Consider the following 18,916-nt stretch of genomic DNA (forward strand, 5'->3'; position numbering starts at 1 on the left):
CCCAGCGTGACTTGCTCCCGTAGATACTGTGAAGCCCTGGAAGGGTGTCTCTGGCAGTGGAGGCAGCAGACCAGATGATGAGGGCTGAAACTGCAGTTGGGGGTGGAGAGGACAGGGTAGAAGCCCCCTTCATCTTTTCCTTTCCAGAAACTTGCCACACCATCTCCTCTGCTTCTCTGAAGAGCCTTCCTGCCTTTGCCATTTCTCAAACTCCTATTCATCCTTCAATGCCCAGTGGAAATATCCTTCTCTGTAAAGCATGCCCCCCCCCACAATGTCCTCAAACGTATGAGGACTTCCTCCTCTGCGCACTAGGCTGTAAGCCCCGTGAGCAGAGTCTTTGTCCTGTTCACTGTTCTATCTCCAGCTTCTAGCACAGGCCGTGTTGACTGGGTGTTGTTGACCAATGAACTACATGTTCCCATAGCACCTGGCACTGTGTTGTGGGGAGCACGTCATACTGACAGTAGGAGTACTGGTTGTAGCTACCGTTTGTTAGGTATCTCAGTGCCAGACTCTGCAGTGCTGAGCACTTAACACACTGTCTCTTCAGTCCACACAACGGCCCCGTGAGGAACAGATGATCTCTGTTTCATAAATGCAGAAACAGAAGCTCAGAGAGGTTAATTATTAGTTCAAGGACACACAGTTAGGAAGTGGGACCAAGGTGGGATTCAAACCCCCAAATCCTCTCAATCCTGTTTCAGAGCTTTTAAACACTGTGCCTCTTTATTTGGTGCATGTCTATCTCTTTATAAAGTCAGGGACTGTTTTATTAATTTTTAAAAAATCCCTGTGGACTACCAAACTAAGATTTGTTAAATATCTCCTGGGTTCCAGGCACTTAACACAGAGTCCTCTTGAGGATGCCAGTTACAGCTCGGGAGACAGAAGCTTGGAGAGGGAAGAGACTTGACTTGGGTCCCACAGCCAAAGCCTAAACTTAGGCCTTTTTGACGCCTCTTTCCCCAGTGTCACTGGGCCCAGCCCAGTTGCCAGGCCCTCCGTGACACCCAGCCAATAGTCCCGGAATGAAAAAAAAAAAGGGGGGGATTCTGAGATTAACTGACTTATTTGAGGGCACACAAAGGGCAGGACTGGGCTGGGGACTGGGTCTTCGGTCGCTAGCCCAGTGTGCTCCCCACTGCGGTCACTGATGAGGAAACGGGGTCCAGAGGCAGGGCAGGGACAGGCCAGTGACATTTCCCAAGTGCCCAACTGTCAGACCCATGAGCTCCAAGCAGGAGAGGTTGACCTGGCTCTGGGGTGGGCAGGGACGGTGTCTGAAGGTCATAGCCTTGCAGGGCCTTGAGAGAAGAGGGTGAGATGCCTCCAGTGCACAGTATCAGTGGAATTTGTGTCACAGGGTGACTCCAAGCTTGGGAACTGCAGCCGCCAGGGTTGCGGCTGAGGGAAGGGGTCCTGCTCGGTGCTGCTGACTGGCGCTCAGAGACTGGCTGATTGCCTATTGGGTGCAAGTTCCCAGGCCCTCAGAGATCCGCCAATCAGATACGTCATCTCTTCTCTATTTGCATGGTCACACCCCTTCGCTCCAGCCACTCAGGCTCTGTCCCCAAGCCTGCCTCTTCGGCCTCCGCCCCATTTCTGGCCCCCTACGCCCGGCTGGCGTGGGAGGGCTGGGGTGGGGGGCTGCAGCGCTGGGAAGGGCCGACCTGGGCTGCCAGCCTGGCTGCACTATTCATAGCTCAGGGGCTGGCGTAGTTCGCATACTTGGCGTTTCTCAAGTCTGGCTGGCCCAAAGCTGCCACCCCATTCACGCTCCTCCCTCCCCCCCTCCTTATCCCGTCCTCCCACTGCCTTCCCTCTACCTTCATCATAGCCAATCTTCATGACATCTTGAGGTGTCCGCAAGCTCGCAAGAAGAAACTGAGGCCTGGAGAAGGGGCGTGCCTTTGGGCATGGCCTCCACTGAGAAACTAGTATTAAGGAGTCGGGTAATGCGGTGGCCAGGAGCCTGGACTCTGCACTGTTGGCAGACAGACCTGGGCTTGAATCAGACATGTCACTACTTCTGGGACCCTAGCAAGTACCTTAACTCGCAGTGCAGGAAGCTTTTCAGAAGCAGTCAAGCTAAGACCTGGAGGATAAGGGATCAGCTAAAGGAAGATGAGGGAAGGAGAAAGACAAGTGTTCTATCCCAGGGAGAGGGACCTGCAGATGTGGTGGGCCAGCCCTGAGTGGACAAGGGCTTGGACAGCTAGAGCGAGGGGACAGAGGACACTGCAAAGGGGACTGAAGCAGTTTTCCTTTCCTCCCCACCTCTTACACCCTTATTCAGGCACCTGGCCCTCCTTTCTGAATCTGGTTCCCACTGAGGAAGGGGTAGGATGCAAAAAGATACAAGATATGAAGCAGCACCTGCTCCAGGTAGAACTCCCCACCAAGGACTGTCTCTGAGGAGCGAGTTATTCCTTCCTATTTAGAAATAGGATGCCCAGTACCCATCTTGTAACAGGAGTTGGGGATTTGACAGCCAGCAAAGCAGAAGGTCCCTGCCTTCCAGAACTCACAGCCCTGGGGAGTGGAGGGAGGGATTGGTTGGTCAAAATAACCTCATAAATACATAGACACCAACTCATGAGTGCTATGAGAGGGTGCAGAGGGACCTGACCTTGTCTGGGGCCCAGAGGAAGTGACTCTGGGGAAGTGACATTTTTTTCTGAGAACTATAGGGTGAGTAGGAGTCAATTAGGGTATAGGTTGGGAAGGTAGGGAGGGAGCTGGGGGAAGAGGACCAGCATTCCAGAAACAGCATGTGCAAAGGACCTGAGGCTGGATGGGTGGAAGGGTGCCTGGTCCTCAAAGAAGCTGGAGGAGGCCAGGGTAGCAGGAGCACAGAGGAAGGGGGGTATGGTGGGCGTGGAGCCCGGAGGCGTGTCCCATAGAGTCTGGTGGTTATAATATTAGAACGATTGGTCTGGACGGTCAGGGGCCAGAGGAGTGGTGGCAGCTTGGAGCAGAGGAGTGGCCGTGGTGGAGTGGTAGACTTAGACGTTTGGCAAACAGTTCACTCTCGCTGGGTGGAACATAGGGTTGGGGCCACGACACCTCCCATGTATCAGTGCCCAGAGTGCCTTCCCAGTGACTTTGTCAGGCTGCTATCCCTAGCTTCGTTTTGTAGCTGAAGAAGTAAGAAAACCTGTGTGACCTTAAGGTCCCATAGCCAGAAAAGGGCTAAGGACGGTACCAATGGCAAATGTGACTCTTTCACCATATCAGCCTTCTTGAGGTGGGGACAGTGATCTTTCTCACTAGTGTACTATCCCCCCGCCATGTCCCCCACCCCCAGTGCTTCTGTGAGCCCAGCACAGCACCAGACTGGGGGTGGGGGAGGGGCCAAGGTGGCAGGTGTGTGCATGTGTGTCACACTTATCTGCTGCTCTGGCCCTGGCTGGTGTAGCTCAGTGGATTGAGCGCGGGCCTGTGAACCGAAGGATCATGGTTCAATTTCCAGTCAGGGCACATGCCTGGGTTGCAGGCCAGTTCCCAGCAGGGGACTCACAAGAGGCAACCATACATTGATGTTTCTTTCCTTCTCTCCTTCCCTTCCCCTCTAAAAGATAAATAAATAAAATATTTTTAAAAATCTTTAAAAAAAGGGTCCTGGCTGGTATAGCTCAGTGGATTGAGCGAGGGCCTGTGAACCACACGATCACGGTTCGATTCCCAGTCAGGGCACATGCCTGGGTTGTGGGCCAGTTCCCAGCAGGGGACTCATGAGAGGCAACCATACATTGATATTTCTCTCTTTCTCTCCTTCCCTTCCTCTCTAAATGAATAAATAAAATCTTTTTTAAAATCTTATAAAAAAAGGCTGCTCTTCCCTTTTTTTTAAAAAAAAAGATTTTATTTATTTATTTTTAGATAGAGGGGAAGGGAGGGAGAAGGAGAGGGAGAGAGACACCAATGTGTGGTTGCCTCTCACGTACCCCCGACTGAGGACCTGGCCTGCAACCCAGGCATGTGCCCTGCCTGGGAATCGAACCAGAGACCCTTCGGTTTGCAGGCCTGCACACTGCGTCACACCATCCAGGGCTGTTCTGCTTTTAAGTGAGGTAATGCATGTGCACTGTGCCTGCAGACAGTAAGGGCTCAACAAATATTAACATGGGGCTAGGCTAACTGAGGAGGGGTAGGGCCTGGGACTGAAGGCAGTGCCATCTGTCCTCTTCCCACCACAGAACCCAGCCCAGAAACCATCTCAGTGCCTTCCTGGGCAGGAACCAGGGGAGGTTGTTTGTCCCTGCAGAGCCACCATTCCCTCCACCCTTTCAGCTGCCTCTGGGGCATCATGGACTTGATTAGGGAGAGGTTCAGCTCCTAAGTTGGGTGAAGGGATGACCTGGGCAGGTTGGGCAGGGCCTGGGTGAGGGGGCGGGTGGTTTCAGGGGTGGGGCTGAGAGCCTCTGCACAGGGAACCCCATGTGCCCCGGGGAAGATTTCTGGAATCTGTTGAGGCCTGCCCTGGGAGGAGATGTGGTCTCAGCTTGACTAGGACTGAGCTCTTGGAAAAAAATGCAAAAACACACACAAAAAACAGGGGGTGCACCTGTTGTTTTTGCCCAGGTGATCAGACAACAGGGAGCACTTCATAGAGCCTGGAGTTCTCCACCCCTCCTCCACTGTCTCCTCTGAAGTGAGCTTCCCAGGGCAGTCAAAGAATGGATATGATGACTTTGGAGAGGAGTAATTGTGGGCATCTTTCTGCCCGCAGGAATGACTGCCCTGAACACGATGTAAGAGGCTCTGGCCTCTCTCCAGTACTGCTAGACCCAAGGAAAGACCTTCCTAAGGCTCCATAGTCACTCTGTCCTTCTGCAGGGGACCCTGCTCCCTTGTAGGAGATGGGGACGGGTAATCCTGGAATGTGATGGGAGGGGTCTGGAGAACGCAGCTGGGGAGAGGCAGGGTGGAGGGAATGAGGGCACCCTGCCCACTCTGGGCCATGAGAGCCATAAGTGTGCTAGATCTCGGCCAGCAGGGGGCTCTCCTGCACATGGGACCTGCCTGCATCTCCAACAAGACTGTGCATCCCTCAGTGTTTAGGCATGTTTTTCTTGGAGTGTGTGCACGGGAGAGCATGTGAGAATAGAACCTTGCCTCTGTGTGCACACCCTTGTGTGTGTGTATGTTAAGGGTGTTTTGTAGGCTTGGAATAGATGTGTGTGCTGTGCGGGGTCAGCCCTCAGGAGGCGGGAGCCCCACACTTAGCCCAGCTTTTGCTGGAAAACTCTTCCGAGGTCCTGACACCATGGGATATGGCATCCCCTGTGTTTGTGCCTCTACCAGTTCAGCCTCTGATAGGTGGCAGGTCTTCATCGATGCCAAGGACCTACTGCATCAAGGTTCAGACTCCCCGGCAGCCTGAAAGCTCACCCTGTGCAGGGAGCACTGGAGCCCCCAAAGATGGCAATAGGGGGTCTGAGAAGGCACAGTGGAGAGAGGTGGGGGGAGGTCCTCCAGCAGGAGATGCCCAGCTGTCCTGGACAATCTCTGTGGGCAGGCCAACCTCTGGGCCCCCGTGGGAGACCTACCTGTTCATTTGTCTCATCTTCTTTCAACAGCATTTTTTTCCCATTTGAATTGTGATCTTGCCATTTTTTTATTGCAGTAAAATATGCAATATTTCGTACTGAAAAATAAATGTACTGTTTATAAAACATTTTTTAATCCTCACCTGAAGACATTTTTTCATTGCTTTTAGAGAGAGAGGAAGGAAGAGAGAGAAACATTGATGAGAAGCACCAATTGGTTGCCTCCCGTATGTGCCTAGACCAGGGATTGAACCCACAACCTTTTGGTTACGGGATGATGCTCCAACCAAGTGAGCCTCACCGGCCAGGGCAAAATGTACTGTTTTTGAAGAGTACAGTTCGGTGGCATTGAATACATTTACATAGTGGCGCAACCATCCCCACCATCCATCTCCAGAACATTTTCGTCTTCTCAAGCTGAAACTCTATACACTTTAAACAATAACTTTCATTTCCCAGTACCCCATCCCTCGGCAGCCACCATTCTATTTTTTTAAATCTCGCTGAATTTAGTTATCTCACTTAAGTAGAATCACACAATATTCGTCCTGTCTTGTCTGGCTTATTTCACTTAGTACAATGTCCTCAAGTTTCATCTATGCTGCAGCCTGTGTCAGAATTCCCTTCCTTTTTAAGACTGAATAAAATTCCACTGTGTGCACACCACCTTTTGTTTACCCATTCATCCGCTGAGGGACGTTTGGGTTGTTTCCACCTTTTGGCTTGTGAATAATGCTGCTATGACCACAGTGTACACGTATCTTTTTGAGTGCCCATTTTCACATCTTTCCGGTACAGAGCCAGCAGTGCAATTGCTATGTTTAATTTTGTGAGGACCTGCCATACTGTTTTTCATAGCAAGGGCATTATTTCTGCTTTCCCACCAGCAATGTGCAAGGGGTTCAATTTCTCCACGTTCTCGCCATTGACAAATAATTGTGGAGAGCTCACTATGCACCGAGCACTCCAAGCGCACAAATCTGTTGCAGAAACCTCAGTAGCTGTTACCGTTGTGAGGCTCTCAGTCCAATGGGAGAGACTCAGGCCATGCCCTTGAGCAGTCTCCGATCTGAGGGACAAGACACAGGCCGTCAGGCACCTCTGGGGGACCCTGGATTGTTATGGGGCAGAAACAAAGAAACATACAAACAAAAAAGCAACCCTGCTGTCAGAGGGTTCCCATTTTGATGGAGGAGGCACAGGCCCTTCCTTTTGGGGAGTCCCAGACAGGCCCAGAGACCAGAAGGGGTATGTGGAGGGCACGCATTGAGACATCAAGGGGCTGCTGGGCAGAGTAAATCAGGGGGTTGGAGAGGGCTTGTGGTGGGCCCTGTCCCACACAGCCTGCAGTTGCCTAGGCGACGGCCCTGCTGTTTACTTTGCGGCTGGCTCTAGACTCACCCTTTTCGGCAAGTGCTCATTTCCCACCATGAGGAAAGATGCTCATTTTTCGTCTCCCCTCCCCGAGGAGGGAATGGCTCTCCTGCTGGGAAAGGTCCTGCCAGCCTGGCACTTTTGCCAAGTTCCTTGCCTGCCAGGAGCAGGCCCCATCCTGGGGTCTCACGTCTCCCACTCCTTCCCCGCTCGCAAAGGACCTACAAGACAAGGCTCTGGGTCTGTCCAAGTTCTGCTGTGGAAGGGGGCGTCCTGAAGATTCCTCCCTGCTTGGGGGAAGCTGGGGTACACGGGAGCCTGTAGGGGGCTGGCAGAGGGAGGTGGTGACCCCCCATGTCAGTGGGTTTGTCTGGCTCAGTGTCCACGTGTGTCACTGTGTCTTTGTGCACACATGGCTGAGTTGTTCATGGTGAGTGTGGCTGGGTCTGTGAAAGTGCAAAAATCCAAAAGGCAATCAAAGCAGCCTGCATTAACCTTGAGGACATTATGTTAAGTGAAATAAGTCAGACGGAAAAAGACAAATACTTTATGATCTCACTTACATGTGGAATCCTAAATAACAAACAAACAAGCAACCCAGACCAAATCCCCCACAAGCTCATAGAGAACAGATTGGTCATTGCCAGAGGTGAGGAAGGGGGCATGAGGGAGGTAGGCGGTGGGTGGGAGTCAGGTGGGGGGTGTTGAGGGCGTGGCCAACTGTCAAAAGTTCCAAACTTCTAGTTCTAAAAGAAGTCACAGGGTGTGATGTACGTACAGCGTGGTGACTATAGTTAATAATACAGTGTTGCATATTTGAAATTGCTAAGAGAGTAGATCTCAGAAGTTTTCATCACAACAAAAAAATTCTGTAACCATGGCTGATGACAGATGTTAACCAGATCACTGTGGTGCTCATTTCGTGATGCACATGTCTGGAATTACTATGTTGTATGTCTGAAAACTAACATAATGTTGTATGTTAATTGTACCTCAATAAAAGGTTTTTTTTTTGAAGGAAAAGAAAAAAGAACAACAACAAAAAAACCCTTGCATTTATTGAATCCCTACTCTGTGCCTAGGGCCTGTGCTAAGGACTTTCTTTAATTTACTTAATTCTCCCAACAACCAATGAGGTGGAAGTTAGTGCTATTCTCATTCTAAAGATTTTATTTCTTTATCTTTTAGAGGGGACGGGAAGGAGAGAAGGTTGCCTCTCGTGGGTCCCCTGCTGGGAACTAGCCTGCACCCCAGCACGTGCCCTGACTGGGAACTGAATCACTCGATCCTTCTGTTTGCAGGCCTGTGCTCAATCCACTGAGCTACACCAGCCAGGGCCCATGATCATTTTACTGGTGAGAAACCAAGGCTCAGAGAGATTAAGTAGCTAGGCTGGGTCTCACAGCCAGAAAGTTGTAGGGACTCGGGAGCCCGTGATGAGCTCACCCCTGGGCCCTGCTGCCACGCAGAACGAAGGGTTTCTGTGCCACTCAGGCTCACGCTGGTCCCTCCTGGAGATGACACTGGGATTTCTGGCATCGCAAGGACTGCCTCCTCCCCTCTCCCAGCCATCCCTGGCTCTGGCTCTGGCCCTGTTTAAGGGCAGGAGGGGAGCCTCACAACCACCTCAACTCAGAGCAAGGTTGGCCCTAGACAGAAAGGGGGGCGGGGGAACATGAGTCTGGAGCTACTCTCAAACCACACCCTGCCATGGGACCATACCAAGTGCAGGGTCCCCAGGCTCCCAGTGACTAGGGGTTATCTGCACATGGAGGGTGTTGGGGAAATGCAAGCTTGTTGGGCCGGCTCGCCAGCTCAGCGTGTTGGGGCATGTCAGGACTGTACACAACTGGTGCTGGGAACCAGACATCTGAATGGGGCGAAAGGGTGGAGGAGGACCTAGGGGGCAGCTGCCCTTGAATGAGGAGACTGGGGCAGGGGTCAGAGGCCCAGGCGCGGGCGGGTGAGATGCCTTGGGTATCGCATTGCCCGCATGCCTGGGAGGGACAGAGCTGGCGGTACATGAGCTGTGTCTGATGGGGAGGCTGTGGGTTAGTTATAGGTCTGCGTTTAGTGGTGTTGCAAAGACGGGTGGATGTGTGGGCCCAGCTGAAGCTTCCTAAATGCCAGATCATTCTCTTGGGGTGAGGAGCCTAGTTCGTACACTTTGGGGCCTACGTTCTGGGAAGAAAAGCCAGAAGAAGGAAAAGCAGGAGAGGTGACCCCAAGCCCTTCTCTCTCTCACTTCCTGACCCACTCGCCCTTCAGCGGCAGTGGCGTTCTTCCTCTGGCTCCCAGACCCTCGCCTCCGGGCTCTCCTTTTCCCCGGCTCCTGACTGTCGGGCTGGCCCCTGCAGCCTTCTGCTCCTCTGCCTGGGCCGCCCTCTGGTGCAAGGGCTCTGGCCCCACCCTCAAACAGACTGTTTCCTCCCAGGGAGAAGAGGCCCAAACCCTTGATAAGGGGGCCCCTTGATGTGTGAGAGTCTCCTGTTCTGGGTGAAAGGTGCAGGCTCGGGCTTGAATCTGGAACTTGGAGACCCCCAAGGGTTTCGGAACCTGGCATGCTAATAGCACTCTAAGTGTCCTGAGGACGAGGTCTGCACCGTCTTATTCTCCAAGGTGCCCCAGGCCCTGGCACAGTGCCTGGCCCGCAGCAGACACTCGAGAAGTGGTTGTTGAAAGGATAGACAAGAGGGGAGTGGAAAAAAGATCCGTTTTAGGCTTTAAAACCCTGGGGCCTGTCCCAGCTTAGTAAAAGTGAGGCTTTGAACCAGTCACGTGTCCTCTTTGAGCCTCAGTTTCTACATCTGAAAAATGGGTGTAAAAATAATCCTGGGACATCCAGTTCTTAGGGTAAGGGTCAAATGAGATAAAATGAAAGTGCTTTGAAGTAGTAAAGGGTGATTAGGTCGTTTGAAGAGAAGAAAACTGGATGCCAGCCCCTTGAGGGTGCAGCTCCCAAGACCTGTCCCGAGAACCCCTGGAAGATAAGGTTGAATGGATTTTGCAAGCTGGTCAAACTAGAGGATGATGGGAGGGACTGCTCAGCTGGGTAATTCCTGATTTGGGGGGAGGAAGCTGGGGAGGGTGTAGGGAAAGAGGACTCACACTAGACAGGAAGGCTTGGAATAGAATCTCAGCTACGCCTGGTATTTCCCAGCCCTTGGCCCCCTCCCCCCCCACCCTCTGGGGCCCACCCCACATTCCTTTCCCAGAGGAAATGGGGGAGGGGGTTGAGAGGCTCCCCAGGCCTGGAGGATTATTTATTCAAACTATGTGCAACCTTGGACCCTACTGTGTACACCCCTTTCCTGATATCCCTGTAGAAGCAGCTGGGGTTCAGGGGGAGGGGGAGGGAATGTATGGGTTTGTGTTGGACCAGGCTGTTACCTTCTTTGCTGGGCCTGCTGCTCCGGCCCAGTGAGAGGGCAGGAAATAGACATCATTCATGGCTCATCACTTCCCAGGTATGTGCATCCCGGGACATGGAACCCCCAGGGGTTGATCCAGATGCACAGCAGCACCTGTTGGCCGTGAGAGACTCCCTGGGGCGTGAGTGGAGAGAGTCACTCCATTTCCTGGGAACCAGGGACTGGACTTACAGCAAGAGGAAAGGAAGTTAGGTATCTGGAAGGACTTATAGACTGCTTGCTGGGACAGCAGGCCAGATGGAGGACATCCCCGTGGCCATTGCCCTCCACTTGGGGCCACAGAGTCTGACGTGGCTGAGGACATCTTGGTGCTTCCGGCAGGAGCAGGCCGCCCTGAGTCTCTGGTTTTCTAGTGCCTGAGGAACAGCAGAGGTTGCTGATGGGAGCGTCATGAGTTCTGCTGCCTTGACCGCGGTCCTTTCCCACTCTGCTCCTAGGCCCTCCTGACTCAGCGCTAGTGGCAGCCTCCCTCTTCCCGTCTGGCTTCCGCCAGGGTGGGGGTGGGGGTCCAGCTCCTGCACAGGGGGCCCTGCAAGCAGCAAACAGGAAACAGGAGAACAAAACCGCTCCCTGGCCCCCACATGCCTCACCCTCACCCTTCCTCCTCCCTTCCTTCTCCCTCCCTCACTCCTGCCCACCCCTAGGGTCCTCTATTCTCCTCCCTCTGCTGCTACGACCCCTCTCCTCTCTGGGCCCCTCCACGTCACGCCCCTACCGCCCACAAGGCTGTCCTTCCTCGGAGGGGATGAGGGAGCCAACCCTTCTGCTCTGCTCTCCCTTTGGGTGGCCGCCAGCGAGGGCCCACTGCTAGGATTCTGTCTCCCAAAATTCCCGGGTCTGGGAGCCGGCTTTGGCTGGAGCTGCCTCCCCCACCCCAACCCCGGCCTCCCTTTCTTGACTGCTGGCTAGAGTCTGGAAATAAGACCCAAGGTTGGAGTGAGGGGTTCTGGGCTTGGAGTCCCAGTGACGCCATGACAAGCTGGGTGCTCTTGGGCCTCAGTTTCCTCATCTGAAAACCTTATCATAGTGGTGGCCCCAGGCTGTAGCGAGGGGCCGTGTTGAGAAACACACTGTTTGTGAACAGTCGAGTGGGATAGAAATGGTGGTGCTGACGAGCACTTACCTACCAGCCCAGACCTCTGTCAGCCCCACCCGGGAAGGGGCCTGGGGAGGGAGAGGGCCAGGAAGGCGAGGGAGAGCAGGGTCTGCCATCCACTTGGGCTTCCTGTCTGACTTGCAGGCTGGGTGTGGGGCGAGGACCAGCTTGGAGCAAGGTGTTGGCCCCTCTGGGCAGAGTGAAGGGGTGGTGGGTCCTGGGGAAGGGGCAGTCACACTTCTCCACAGTGATGGTGGGGACTGCACCTGTAGCCCTAGGGCGCCTCGGTGTGGGTGTGAGGAGAGCACCAATTTGCGTGCCAGGCAGAATGTGTGTGTGTGGAGCAGGGTGCTGGGCGGTGTGGGCATGTCACCTGCCTGCCATTGTGGGGGCTGCGAGTCTCTCCATGGGTGTGCGTAGAGCGGGTGGGTGGTGACGTGGGACATGTCTGGCGGGCTTTCAGGCCATGGTGGGTACATGTGCACACGTGTCTCTATAGTATGTGTGAACCATACACATATGGGAGGTGCCCAAAGTGTGCATGCGTACAGCATGCAGTCCACACATGGAGTGCGTGTAAGGGGAGTAGCATGTTGATGTGTGTGTTTCTGTGGGGTTTGTGGAAGAGGGAGCGTGAGTGTGCGTGGCTGGGAGGGTGTGGGATGTGTGGATGTGCATGTGTGGTGTAGGTGTGTACTGGGTGGGTAGGGTGTGTTTATGTGTATGCCTCCATGTGAAGGACATGTGTGCACATGTGAATGTGTGCTTCTGTGGGTGCAGGAAGCTGGGTGCGGTGTGTGCAGGGCCGGCACGGGGTGAGTTTTTGTGTGGGTGGGAGGGTGAAGGGGTTCTGTACTTGCGTGCCTGTGCAAGGGCGCTGTGTGCGTGTGTGTGAGTGTGTGTGAGTGTGTGTGAGTGTGTGTGAGTGTGCGAGCTGGGGCGGCCCTGCACAGGGGCCGCCCCGGAGGGGGAGGCGTCTGCTCTGTGCGACTCGCCGGCGTGTCCGGGCTCCGCGCCTTCAGCCGAGTGGAGCAGGAGGCGCAGAGACGCTCCAGCCGTCCTGCCGTCCTCTGCGCGGGCCGGCCATCCCTTCGGGGCCCCCGGGCCCCGGGCCCGCGGCTCTGGGGGGCAGGCGGGGACCCCTGGGGTCCGTCTGCCGCCAGGAGGGCCAAGGACGCCGCCCGCGGGGCGCCGAGGAGTGGCCGTGGTCCCCCGAGCCGCCCGCGGTGCTCCGGAAACCGGGCCCCCAGCGGCGCAATGGGGCCGGGACCGCCTGCGGGGCCGGGGGCCCCCACCTGCGGCGGCGCTGGTGGGCAACGCTATGTGGCGCTTGGAGCGCGCGGGAGCCGGGGGCTGGGGCTTCGAGCGCGCCGTCGGTGTGGACTGCAGTGCCCCCGAGCCACGCTGCCTCTGGCTCCCCTACCTCAGCCACAGCGACCGCCAGGCGCCCGGGTCACGGTGGGCCAGGGTGAGCGCTGAGGAAGTAGGGACTGGGGGCAGGGGCCTGGGCAGACCTTGTGAAGAGGTGGGGCCGCGCGTACTGGACCACCAACTCCCTGGGATCTTTGAGCCGTGTGTGCCCTGAGCTCTGGGACCAACGCCCCAGAGCGGAGAGTGAGTGAGGAGCTGGAGAACTGCTGGGCTGGGTGGTAGGATTGTGGCTGAGAGCTCTTCCAGGGGTGCTGGGTGACAAACCCTAGTCTGGGCGAGGGCCTCCAGGGGGCTCAAGCCTACTAGTTCCCAAGCAGCAGAAGCATGGAGGAGACCTGGGTTCTTTGAAGAGGTGCTGGGGCATCTGGAATCCTGGGGAGTTTGGGCCGCAGGGACCTTGAGCCAGAGGCAGGAGCACCACTAAATGGAATGGTGGGCACCACTCTGCCCTCCCTTTGGTAGTGGACAAGGGCCCAGGGTTTTCTAGGGGGCAAAGGAGACTGAGGTGGCAGGACGGGCCACAGTGGGTGGTGAGCGACCTGTGGGTGAGGACTAGCAAACAGGGCAGGAATGGAGAGGTGGGGACAGTGCTTCTGATGCCGGGGATCGGCCGGGCTGGCAGGGCGTGAGTCACAGTGGGCACCCTGCCCGGCATGAACGTTGTGCTCCCTGCAATGGCCTCTTTATGCCCCTGGGGGAGGAGCAGGACTCCTGGGGTCTTGTTCCTGGTGTTGCCGGCACACCATGTGTCCAGCTGTGTCTGATTTGTGGCCCTGGGGCCACTGCCCTTCTCCTAGAATCAGCTGGTGTTTCTGGATGTCCCCTTCTCTCCTGACATGAGGGTGGGAGCTTTGAGAAATAGATCTGGGGCAGGACAGCATTCATCAGGTGTGTCCCCGTGTCCCCTGAGCCTCTCCTTCTGCACCCCCTGTCTCTGTTCCAACCTCAGAGAGCAGAGTTGAGGATGTGTGTGAGCAGCACCCCTTCCCAATCTAATTACCTTTCTAGTGCTCCTTGCTGGCTCCTTCTTTGTTTCTGCCTCTATCACCTCGTCCCCCAGCAAAAGAGCACGATGGACCCAGCATTGTCCCCCGCCAGATGAAGGGGAGGAGAGGGCACAAACCTGTATAACTGCACAGAGGGATTGAGGCTAAACCTAAGGAAGGGAACTTCCTGCAGGACGACGGCCAGGGCAGGCTGTGGATGGGGGCTGTGGTGTCCCCACTTCAGGCAAGAGTGAGGTAGCTGTGGCCAGGGGAATCGCCACACTGACATCCTCAAAAGCCTAGTTGGGAAGGATGGGGGAAGGGACACTGGAAAGAGGGAAAAGGGGGAGCCTGAGATAAGGTTGGGGGCGCCAGCAGTGCCTGGGTGAGGAGGGGACCTGAGACAAGGCATGCCTACCGCCCTGGGTTCCGGGCGGGCCCCCCGGAGGGTGGCACCCCCTAGGCAGCTGGCAACTCCAGGCAGGATGTGTGCTGGGGGAGGAGTGGGGGGCATGCGGGGACCTGTCTCAGCCACTTCTCGTCACTGGGGCAGCTGGTGGCTTAAACCTTAATCCAGGACACCAGCAAGACAATGGTCCCTGCAAACAGCCTCAGCTCAGAGCCTGGGCGGAGGGTGTGCAGGGGCGGCTGCCCCCACACTGGAGAGGAGCCGAGGCTTCTGGGAGGAGCGGGCAGGGGAGGGTCTCCTGAGGCCCTCTCTTCTCCCTGGTCAGTTCATTGCCAGGTCAGCAGGGATAGGAAATCCGAGGGATTTCAGCCCTCAGCAGAATTCCCAGAGAATTTTCTCCTCTGGGCTCCCATGGGACTGTGGGTCAAAGTGGGAGAGTCTGGGCTGTCACCATAGGTGGAAGGAGCTGTGGGGGGCATCGCTGGGCCTCGGACCCCATGCCAGAATCCCAGCTGAACCCTGTTGGACTGGGGGACCTGCCGCTTTTGCTCGAACACTTGCAAGCACAAAGGGCCCACCCCTGCCTCTGGGCAAACTGCCAGACCTACGGGCCAGCGTGGTCACCTTGGCCTGGAGCTGCGCGTCCTCGTCGCCCACCCAGCTGTGTCCCCTGAAGTGGGGCTGTGGCCACCGCCGCATTTTCCTTTACTCTTCCCAACCCCATGTCGATTTTCCTAGCCTAGTGCTGGGCACAGGGCAGGCTTCCTTCCACCAGATGTGTGAACAGGAGGCTGGATGGAAATACAATGGAACTTCTTGTATCAGTACATTTGAGTGGCAAACTTGAGCTCTCTCCAGCTATTAGACGGGGAGGGAGGGGGCCTTAAGAGGAAAGGGGGGGCCCTCACCCCAGAGCTGGTAGTCTTCTTCACTCTGCACCTTTCTTTCTGGTCCCAAGGAGGGATGAGGGGGTTGAGGGCTGTTTAGGGGGGGAGAGGAAGGGGCTTCTTGTCCATTGAGGGTTTTTGGTTAGGCTGTCCGAAGCAGGGGTTGGAGAGCCTCTGAGGGAGCCCTCCTGGCTTTACACTGGGCCGCCGCCCTGGGCGCCTGTCTTCTCCAGTCTGCCCTCTGCCACCCCGTGAACACACCTCTCTGACCCCCGCCCCCACGTCACTTGCCTTCCTTCCTCGGGTCCAGGCAGGGAGCCTTCCCTCAGACATTGTCCATCCTCTTCTCCCTCAGGCCCCAGAAAGAGTCCTGTGTGTCCCCAAACCCTTGTCTTCAGACACCCTCTGCCACGCCATCCTGGGCAATCCCAAGTGTCCCAGCGGGCCAGCCAGAGGGCAGCGAAGTGCCCCCCGCCCCCACCCGAGTTCCTAGTCACCGAGAGCCAGCAGGCCTCTGGGCTGGGCTCCCAAGCCATAGGAAGTCTCTTCAGTTCAGATGTCCAGTTGACTCCCTCATGGCTCTTGGTCCCCGACTTGTTTCAGCTGCGGCTCCTGAAGGACATGTGTGTGGGCCAGTCTGTCCATGCCTATGTATGTCTGTATGCATGACATGTGCTATGTGTGAGACTGATTATGTGCAACTGTGTATACCCATGTCTGCATGTCCACATAAGAGGGCGTGTGTGAATTCATCTGTGTGTGTGTGTGTTTTGCACATGGGTGTGCTTGTCTGGGTCTTGTGATGTGTTCCATGTGCATGAGTGCGTGTGGAGGTATCTGCATCTGCCTACACGTGCATCTGTCTGTGTGCGTGTGTGAGAGTGTGCGGCGGCCAAATGAACTCAGACAGCAGCCGGCCCCACGTGTCCAGTGCCCGGCACGTGGCGGGCAAATGTCTGGGGAACTGAGTGGAGCCAACACCTGGTTCACTCACTGCGTTGTTTCCTTGGAGGCAAGTTGTCACGAGGGAATTGAGGGGAGTGAAAGAAGGAAGAAGCTTTTGGGCTGATGAGGATGGGAGAGGGAGGGAGGGCAGGAGGGTGCCTCGAACCCCAAGGACCCCGGCCTTTCGGGTCCTCTGGGCCGAGGGGGGTAGTGGCCACTCACCTGGCTCCCTGTGCTTCTACAGCTGCCGCTGGGCCCGAGAGGTGGGTGCGCTCCTGGGCGCCCCTTCCCCTGGCAGGGGACCCGGACGCTGCTGCTGCACAAAAGGCCCCAGGATGGCTTTGGCTTCACCCTGCGCCACTTCATCGTGTACCCGCCCGAGTCCGCCGTGCACTGCAGCCTGAAGGTACGCCCAGGTCGCCCGTGGCCCCAACCCACCGTGAGGACGCCATGATGGGGGAGAGGGGATGGCTTTGTACTGTCCTCTTCCTCACAGTCCTTTTTCTGGGGCCCGGGTCATTTTCAGCTTCTCAGGTGAAGGCAGCGGTTGTGGGGGGAGCAGGTGGCGGGTTCAGTACAGGAGACCTGGAGGTGGGGGAGCCAGGATGCTAGTTCACGCCGCAGACTCATGATCCCTGGAAGGGGGACAACCTGCTCGGAGAGGTGCAGTCCATGACCCTGGGTCCACTGGCCACTTCTGAGCGGGGTTTGTTGCTCCCTCTCAGCCTGAGCTCTCAGAGGGTCTGTCCTAACACACCCTGGGAACCCCTCCTAGAGCACCCAGGCCCTTGCTGACCTCCCTCTGGGTGCTGGAAACAAGTCTGGGCTGGGATGGAGGAGGCCTGGCTTGTAGCCCTAGTACGACTCCCAACTCACTGTGGTCCCTGGGCTTCTTTTCTCCCGCTGTAACCTTCGGGCATTTCTCTACTTGACCCTTAAGGGCCCTTCCAGCCCTCATATAAATGTCAAGTTCTCTGAGTCCAGGAACCAGGGCAGCTCAGCCCAACCCACAGAGTCAGCTGGGGAGGAGGGGGTCCTGAAAGTGAAGCAGTTATGCAGGAAGCCATGGGGAGCCCTGGGCAAGGACCAGGGCTCCCCAGGAGAGCCCTGCTCCCTTCCTCAAGTCTCCCAGCAGGGGAGAAAGATTTGTTTTGTATGTATATTTTAAATATTTTATTTATTTATTTTTAGAGAGAGGGGGAGGGAGGGAGAAAGAGAGGGAGAGAAACATCAATGTATGGTTGATTCTCGTATGCCCCTACCTGGGGACGTGGCCTGTATGTAACCCAGGCGTGTGCCCTGACTGGGAATAGAACTGGCAGCCCTTTGGTTTGCAGGCTGGTGCTCAATCCACTGGGCCACACCAGCCAGGGAGAGAAAGATTTATTTTGGAGTCAGTGAGCCAGTTTCTCTGCTTCTTCCAGGGCTGGCACCAACCAGCCTGCACAGCTGCTGGGGTCTCCCCTTGGAGAACTCGGTCCCACCTGCCAGGGAACCGAGGCATTGGATTTCACGGCCTGTGTTTGTGCACTTGCATGGCTCTTTGTGGGCACATGTGTGTGCATGGTGTGCTGGTCATGTACACACACATGCATATATTGGCGTCTGTAAATACACATCACACGTACATGGCTGTGCAGCTCTCCTCACCATGTCTGGGTCTGGGGCGCGTGGGCTGCACACGCTATTCTCACTGGCTGCAGTTATGCTTCTGAGTTTAAGTGGGGATTGATGGTGTGGGGGGGCACTGCCCTGCTCCTGGATGCCCAAAGACACCACCCCCTAGTTCCTTGGAGCTTCAGTCCTTTCTTCCCTCCTTTTCCAGAATGCCCCTCCATCCTGCCAACTTCTCTCAGGGGTCCCTGCTGAGGGGTGACAAGGGCAAAAGCAGTCTGAGTGGCCAAGCTGGGCGGTGGACCTGTCTCCGAGAGACCTAGCTCACATGGGTGCTGGCAGACTCCGGGGCAGAGTGGGCCAGGGACAGGCTCCATTCCCTTTCCACAACCTGCCCAGGACTGGGAGCCTGCAGGGAGCTCAGGCATCCGAGTGCATTGTCTGCATTGTCGGCCTCAGCCACCCGCTCCCTGCGCTGTCAGCTCCCATTGGCTGGCACGCACCCCACGTGGGAGGGCGGGGCAGAGCGACTCTCCAGCAGCGCCCAGAGGCCCTCCTGCCCTGGCTGGTGTGCCTGAGTCTTGGCTTCCAGCCATGGCTCTGCTGCTGAGCCTCTGAGAGGCCCTGGACAAGTCCTCTGTGACACGGATGCTCTGTGGAGAGGGTTTGATGTGATGACACTGCAGGTCAGATCCTGCTCGAAAGCGCCACGTCCCGTGGGCCTGTTTTTGTCCCTCTGACCTTCTCCTTCCGTTTCTGTTTCCTCCCACATCCAGTGCCCTTCCCCCTCACCAGGGAGACCCCAGAGGCCCCCTAATGGGTCCCCTTGACTCTGCTTCTTAGCCCTGCACCTCGATGCCTCTTCTCCAACTGGTATTTTCACAATCACTTGCTCCCACTCAAGAACCATCACTGGCTTCCCCCCTCTCTCATTTCAAACTTGAATGCTTCAGTCTGACTTCCATGGCCTGCTGGTGTTGACTTCCTTTCTCCTTCGCCTCCGCCATGAAGTCCTATATATCTTTGTTTATTTCTGACACCAGGCGCCTGCACACTCCACTCGCCTCACCCAGGAGGCCTTCTCTCAGCCTTCTGAAGGCCCCTCCCCCACAGGGACACTAATCAGGCCCTCCCCTCCCATTCTCTAAGAACCGATAGCCACTTTTTGCACTTGTCATGCCTGCTTAT

The 18,916-nt window shown here is 56.1% G+C and overlaps 1 protein-coding gene across 5 annotated transcripts in view; it reads left to right on the forward strand.

The window, feature by feature from the left end:
* ARHGAP23 (Rho GTPase activating protein 23) overlaps positions 1–18,916 on the forward strand; it is a 77,334-nt gene that overhangs the window by 17,102 nt on the left and 41,316 nt on the right. For 3 of the 5 annotated variants that reach the window (XM_037033208.1, XM_037033207.1, XM_037033211.1), the window contains exons 1-2: positions 12,484–12,924; positions 16,359–16,520. In XM_037033208.1, coding sequence (XP_036889103.1) covers positions 12,778–12,924; positions 16,359–16,520 — 309 coding nt within the window. In that variant the 5' untranslated portion in view covers positions 12,484–12,777. Of the gene's footprint in view, positions 1–12,483; positions 12,925–16,358; positions 16,521–18,916 lie in introns of those variants that run through there. The other 2 variants (XM_037033210.1, XM_037033209.1) reach the window with 1 other exon arrangement.

Source organism: Sturnira hondurensis, unplaced genomic scaffold, assembly GCF_014824575.4.
Source record: "Sturnira hondurensis isolate 20B ecotype Veracruz unplaced genomic scaffold, ASM1482457v3 Scaffold0021632, whole genome shotgun sequence".
NCBI classification, from domain to species: domain Eukaryota; kingdom Metazoa; phylum Chordata; class Mammalia; order Chiroptera; family Phyllostomidae; genus Sturnira; species Sturnira hondurensis.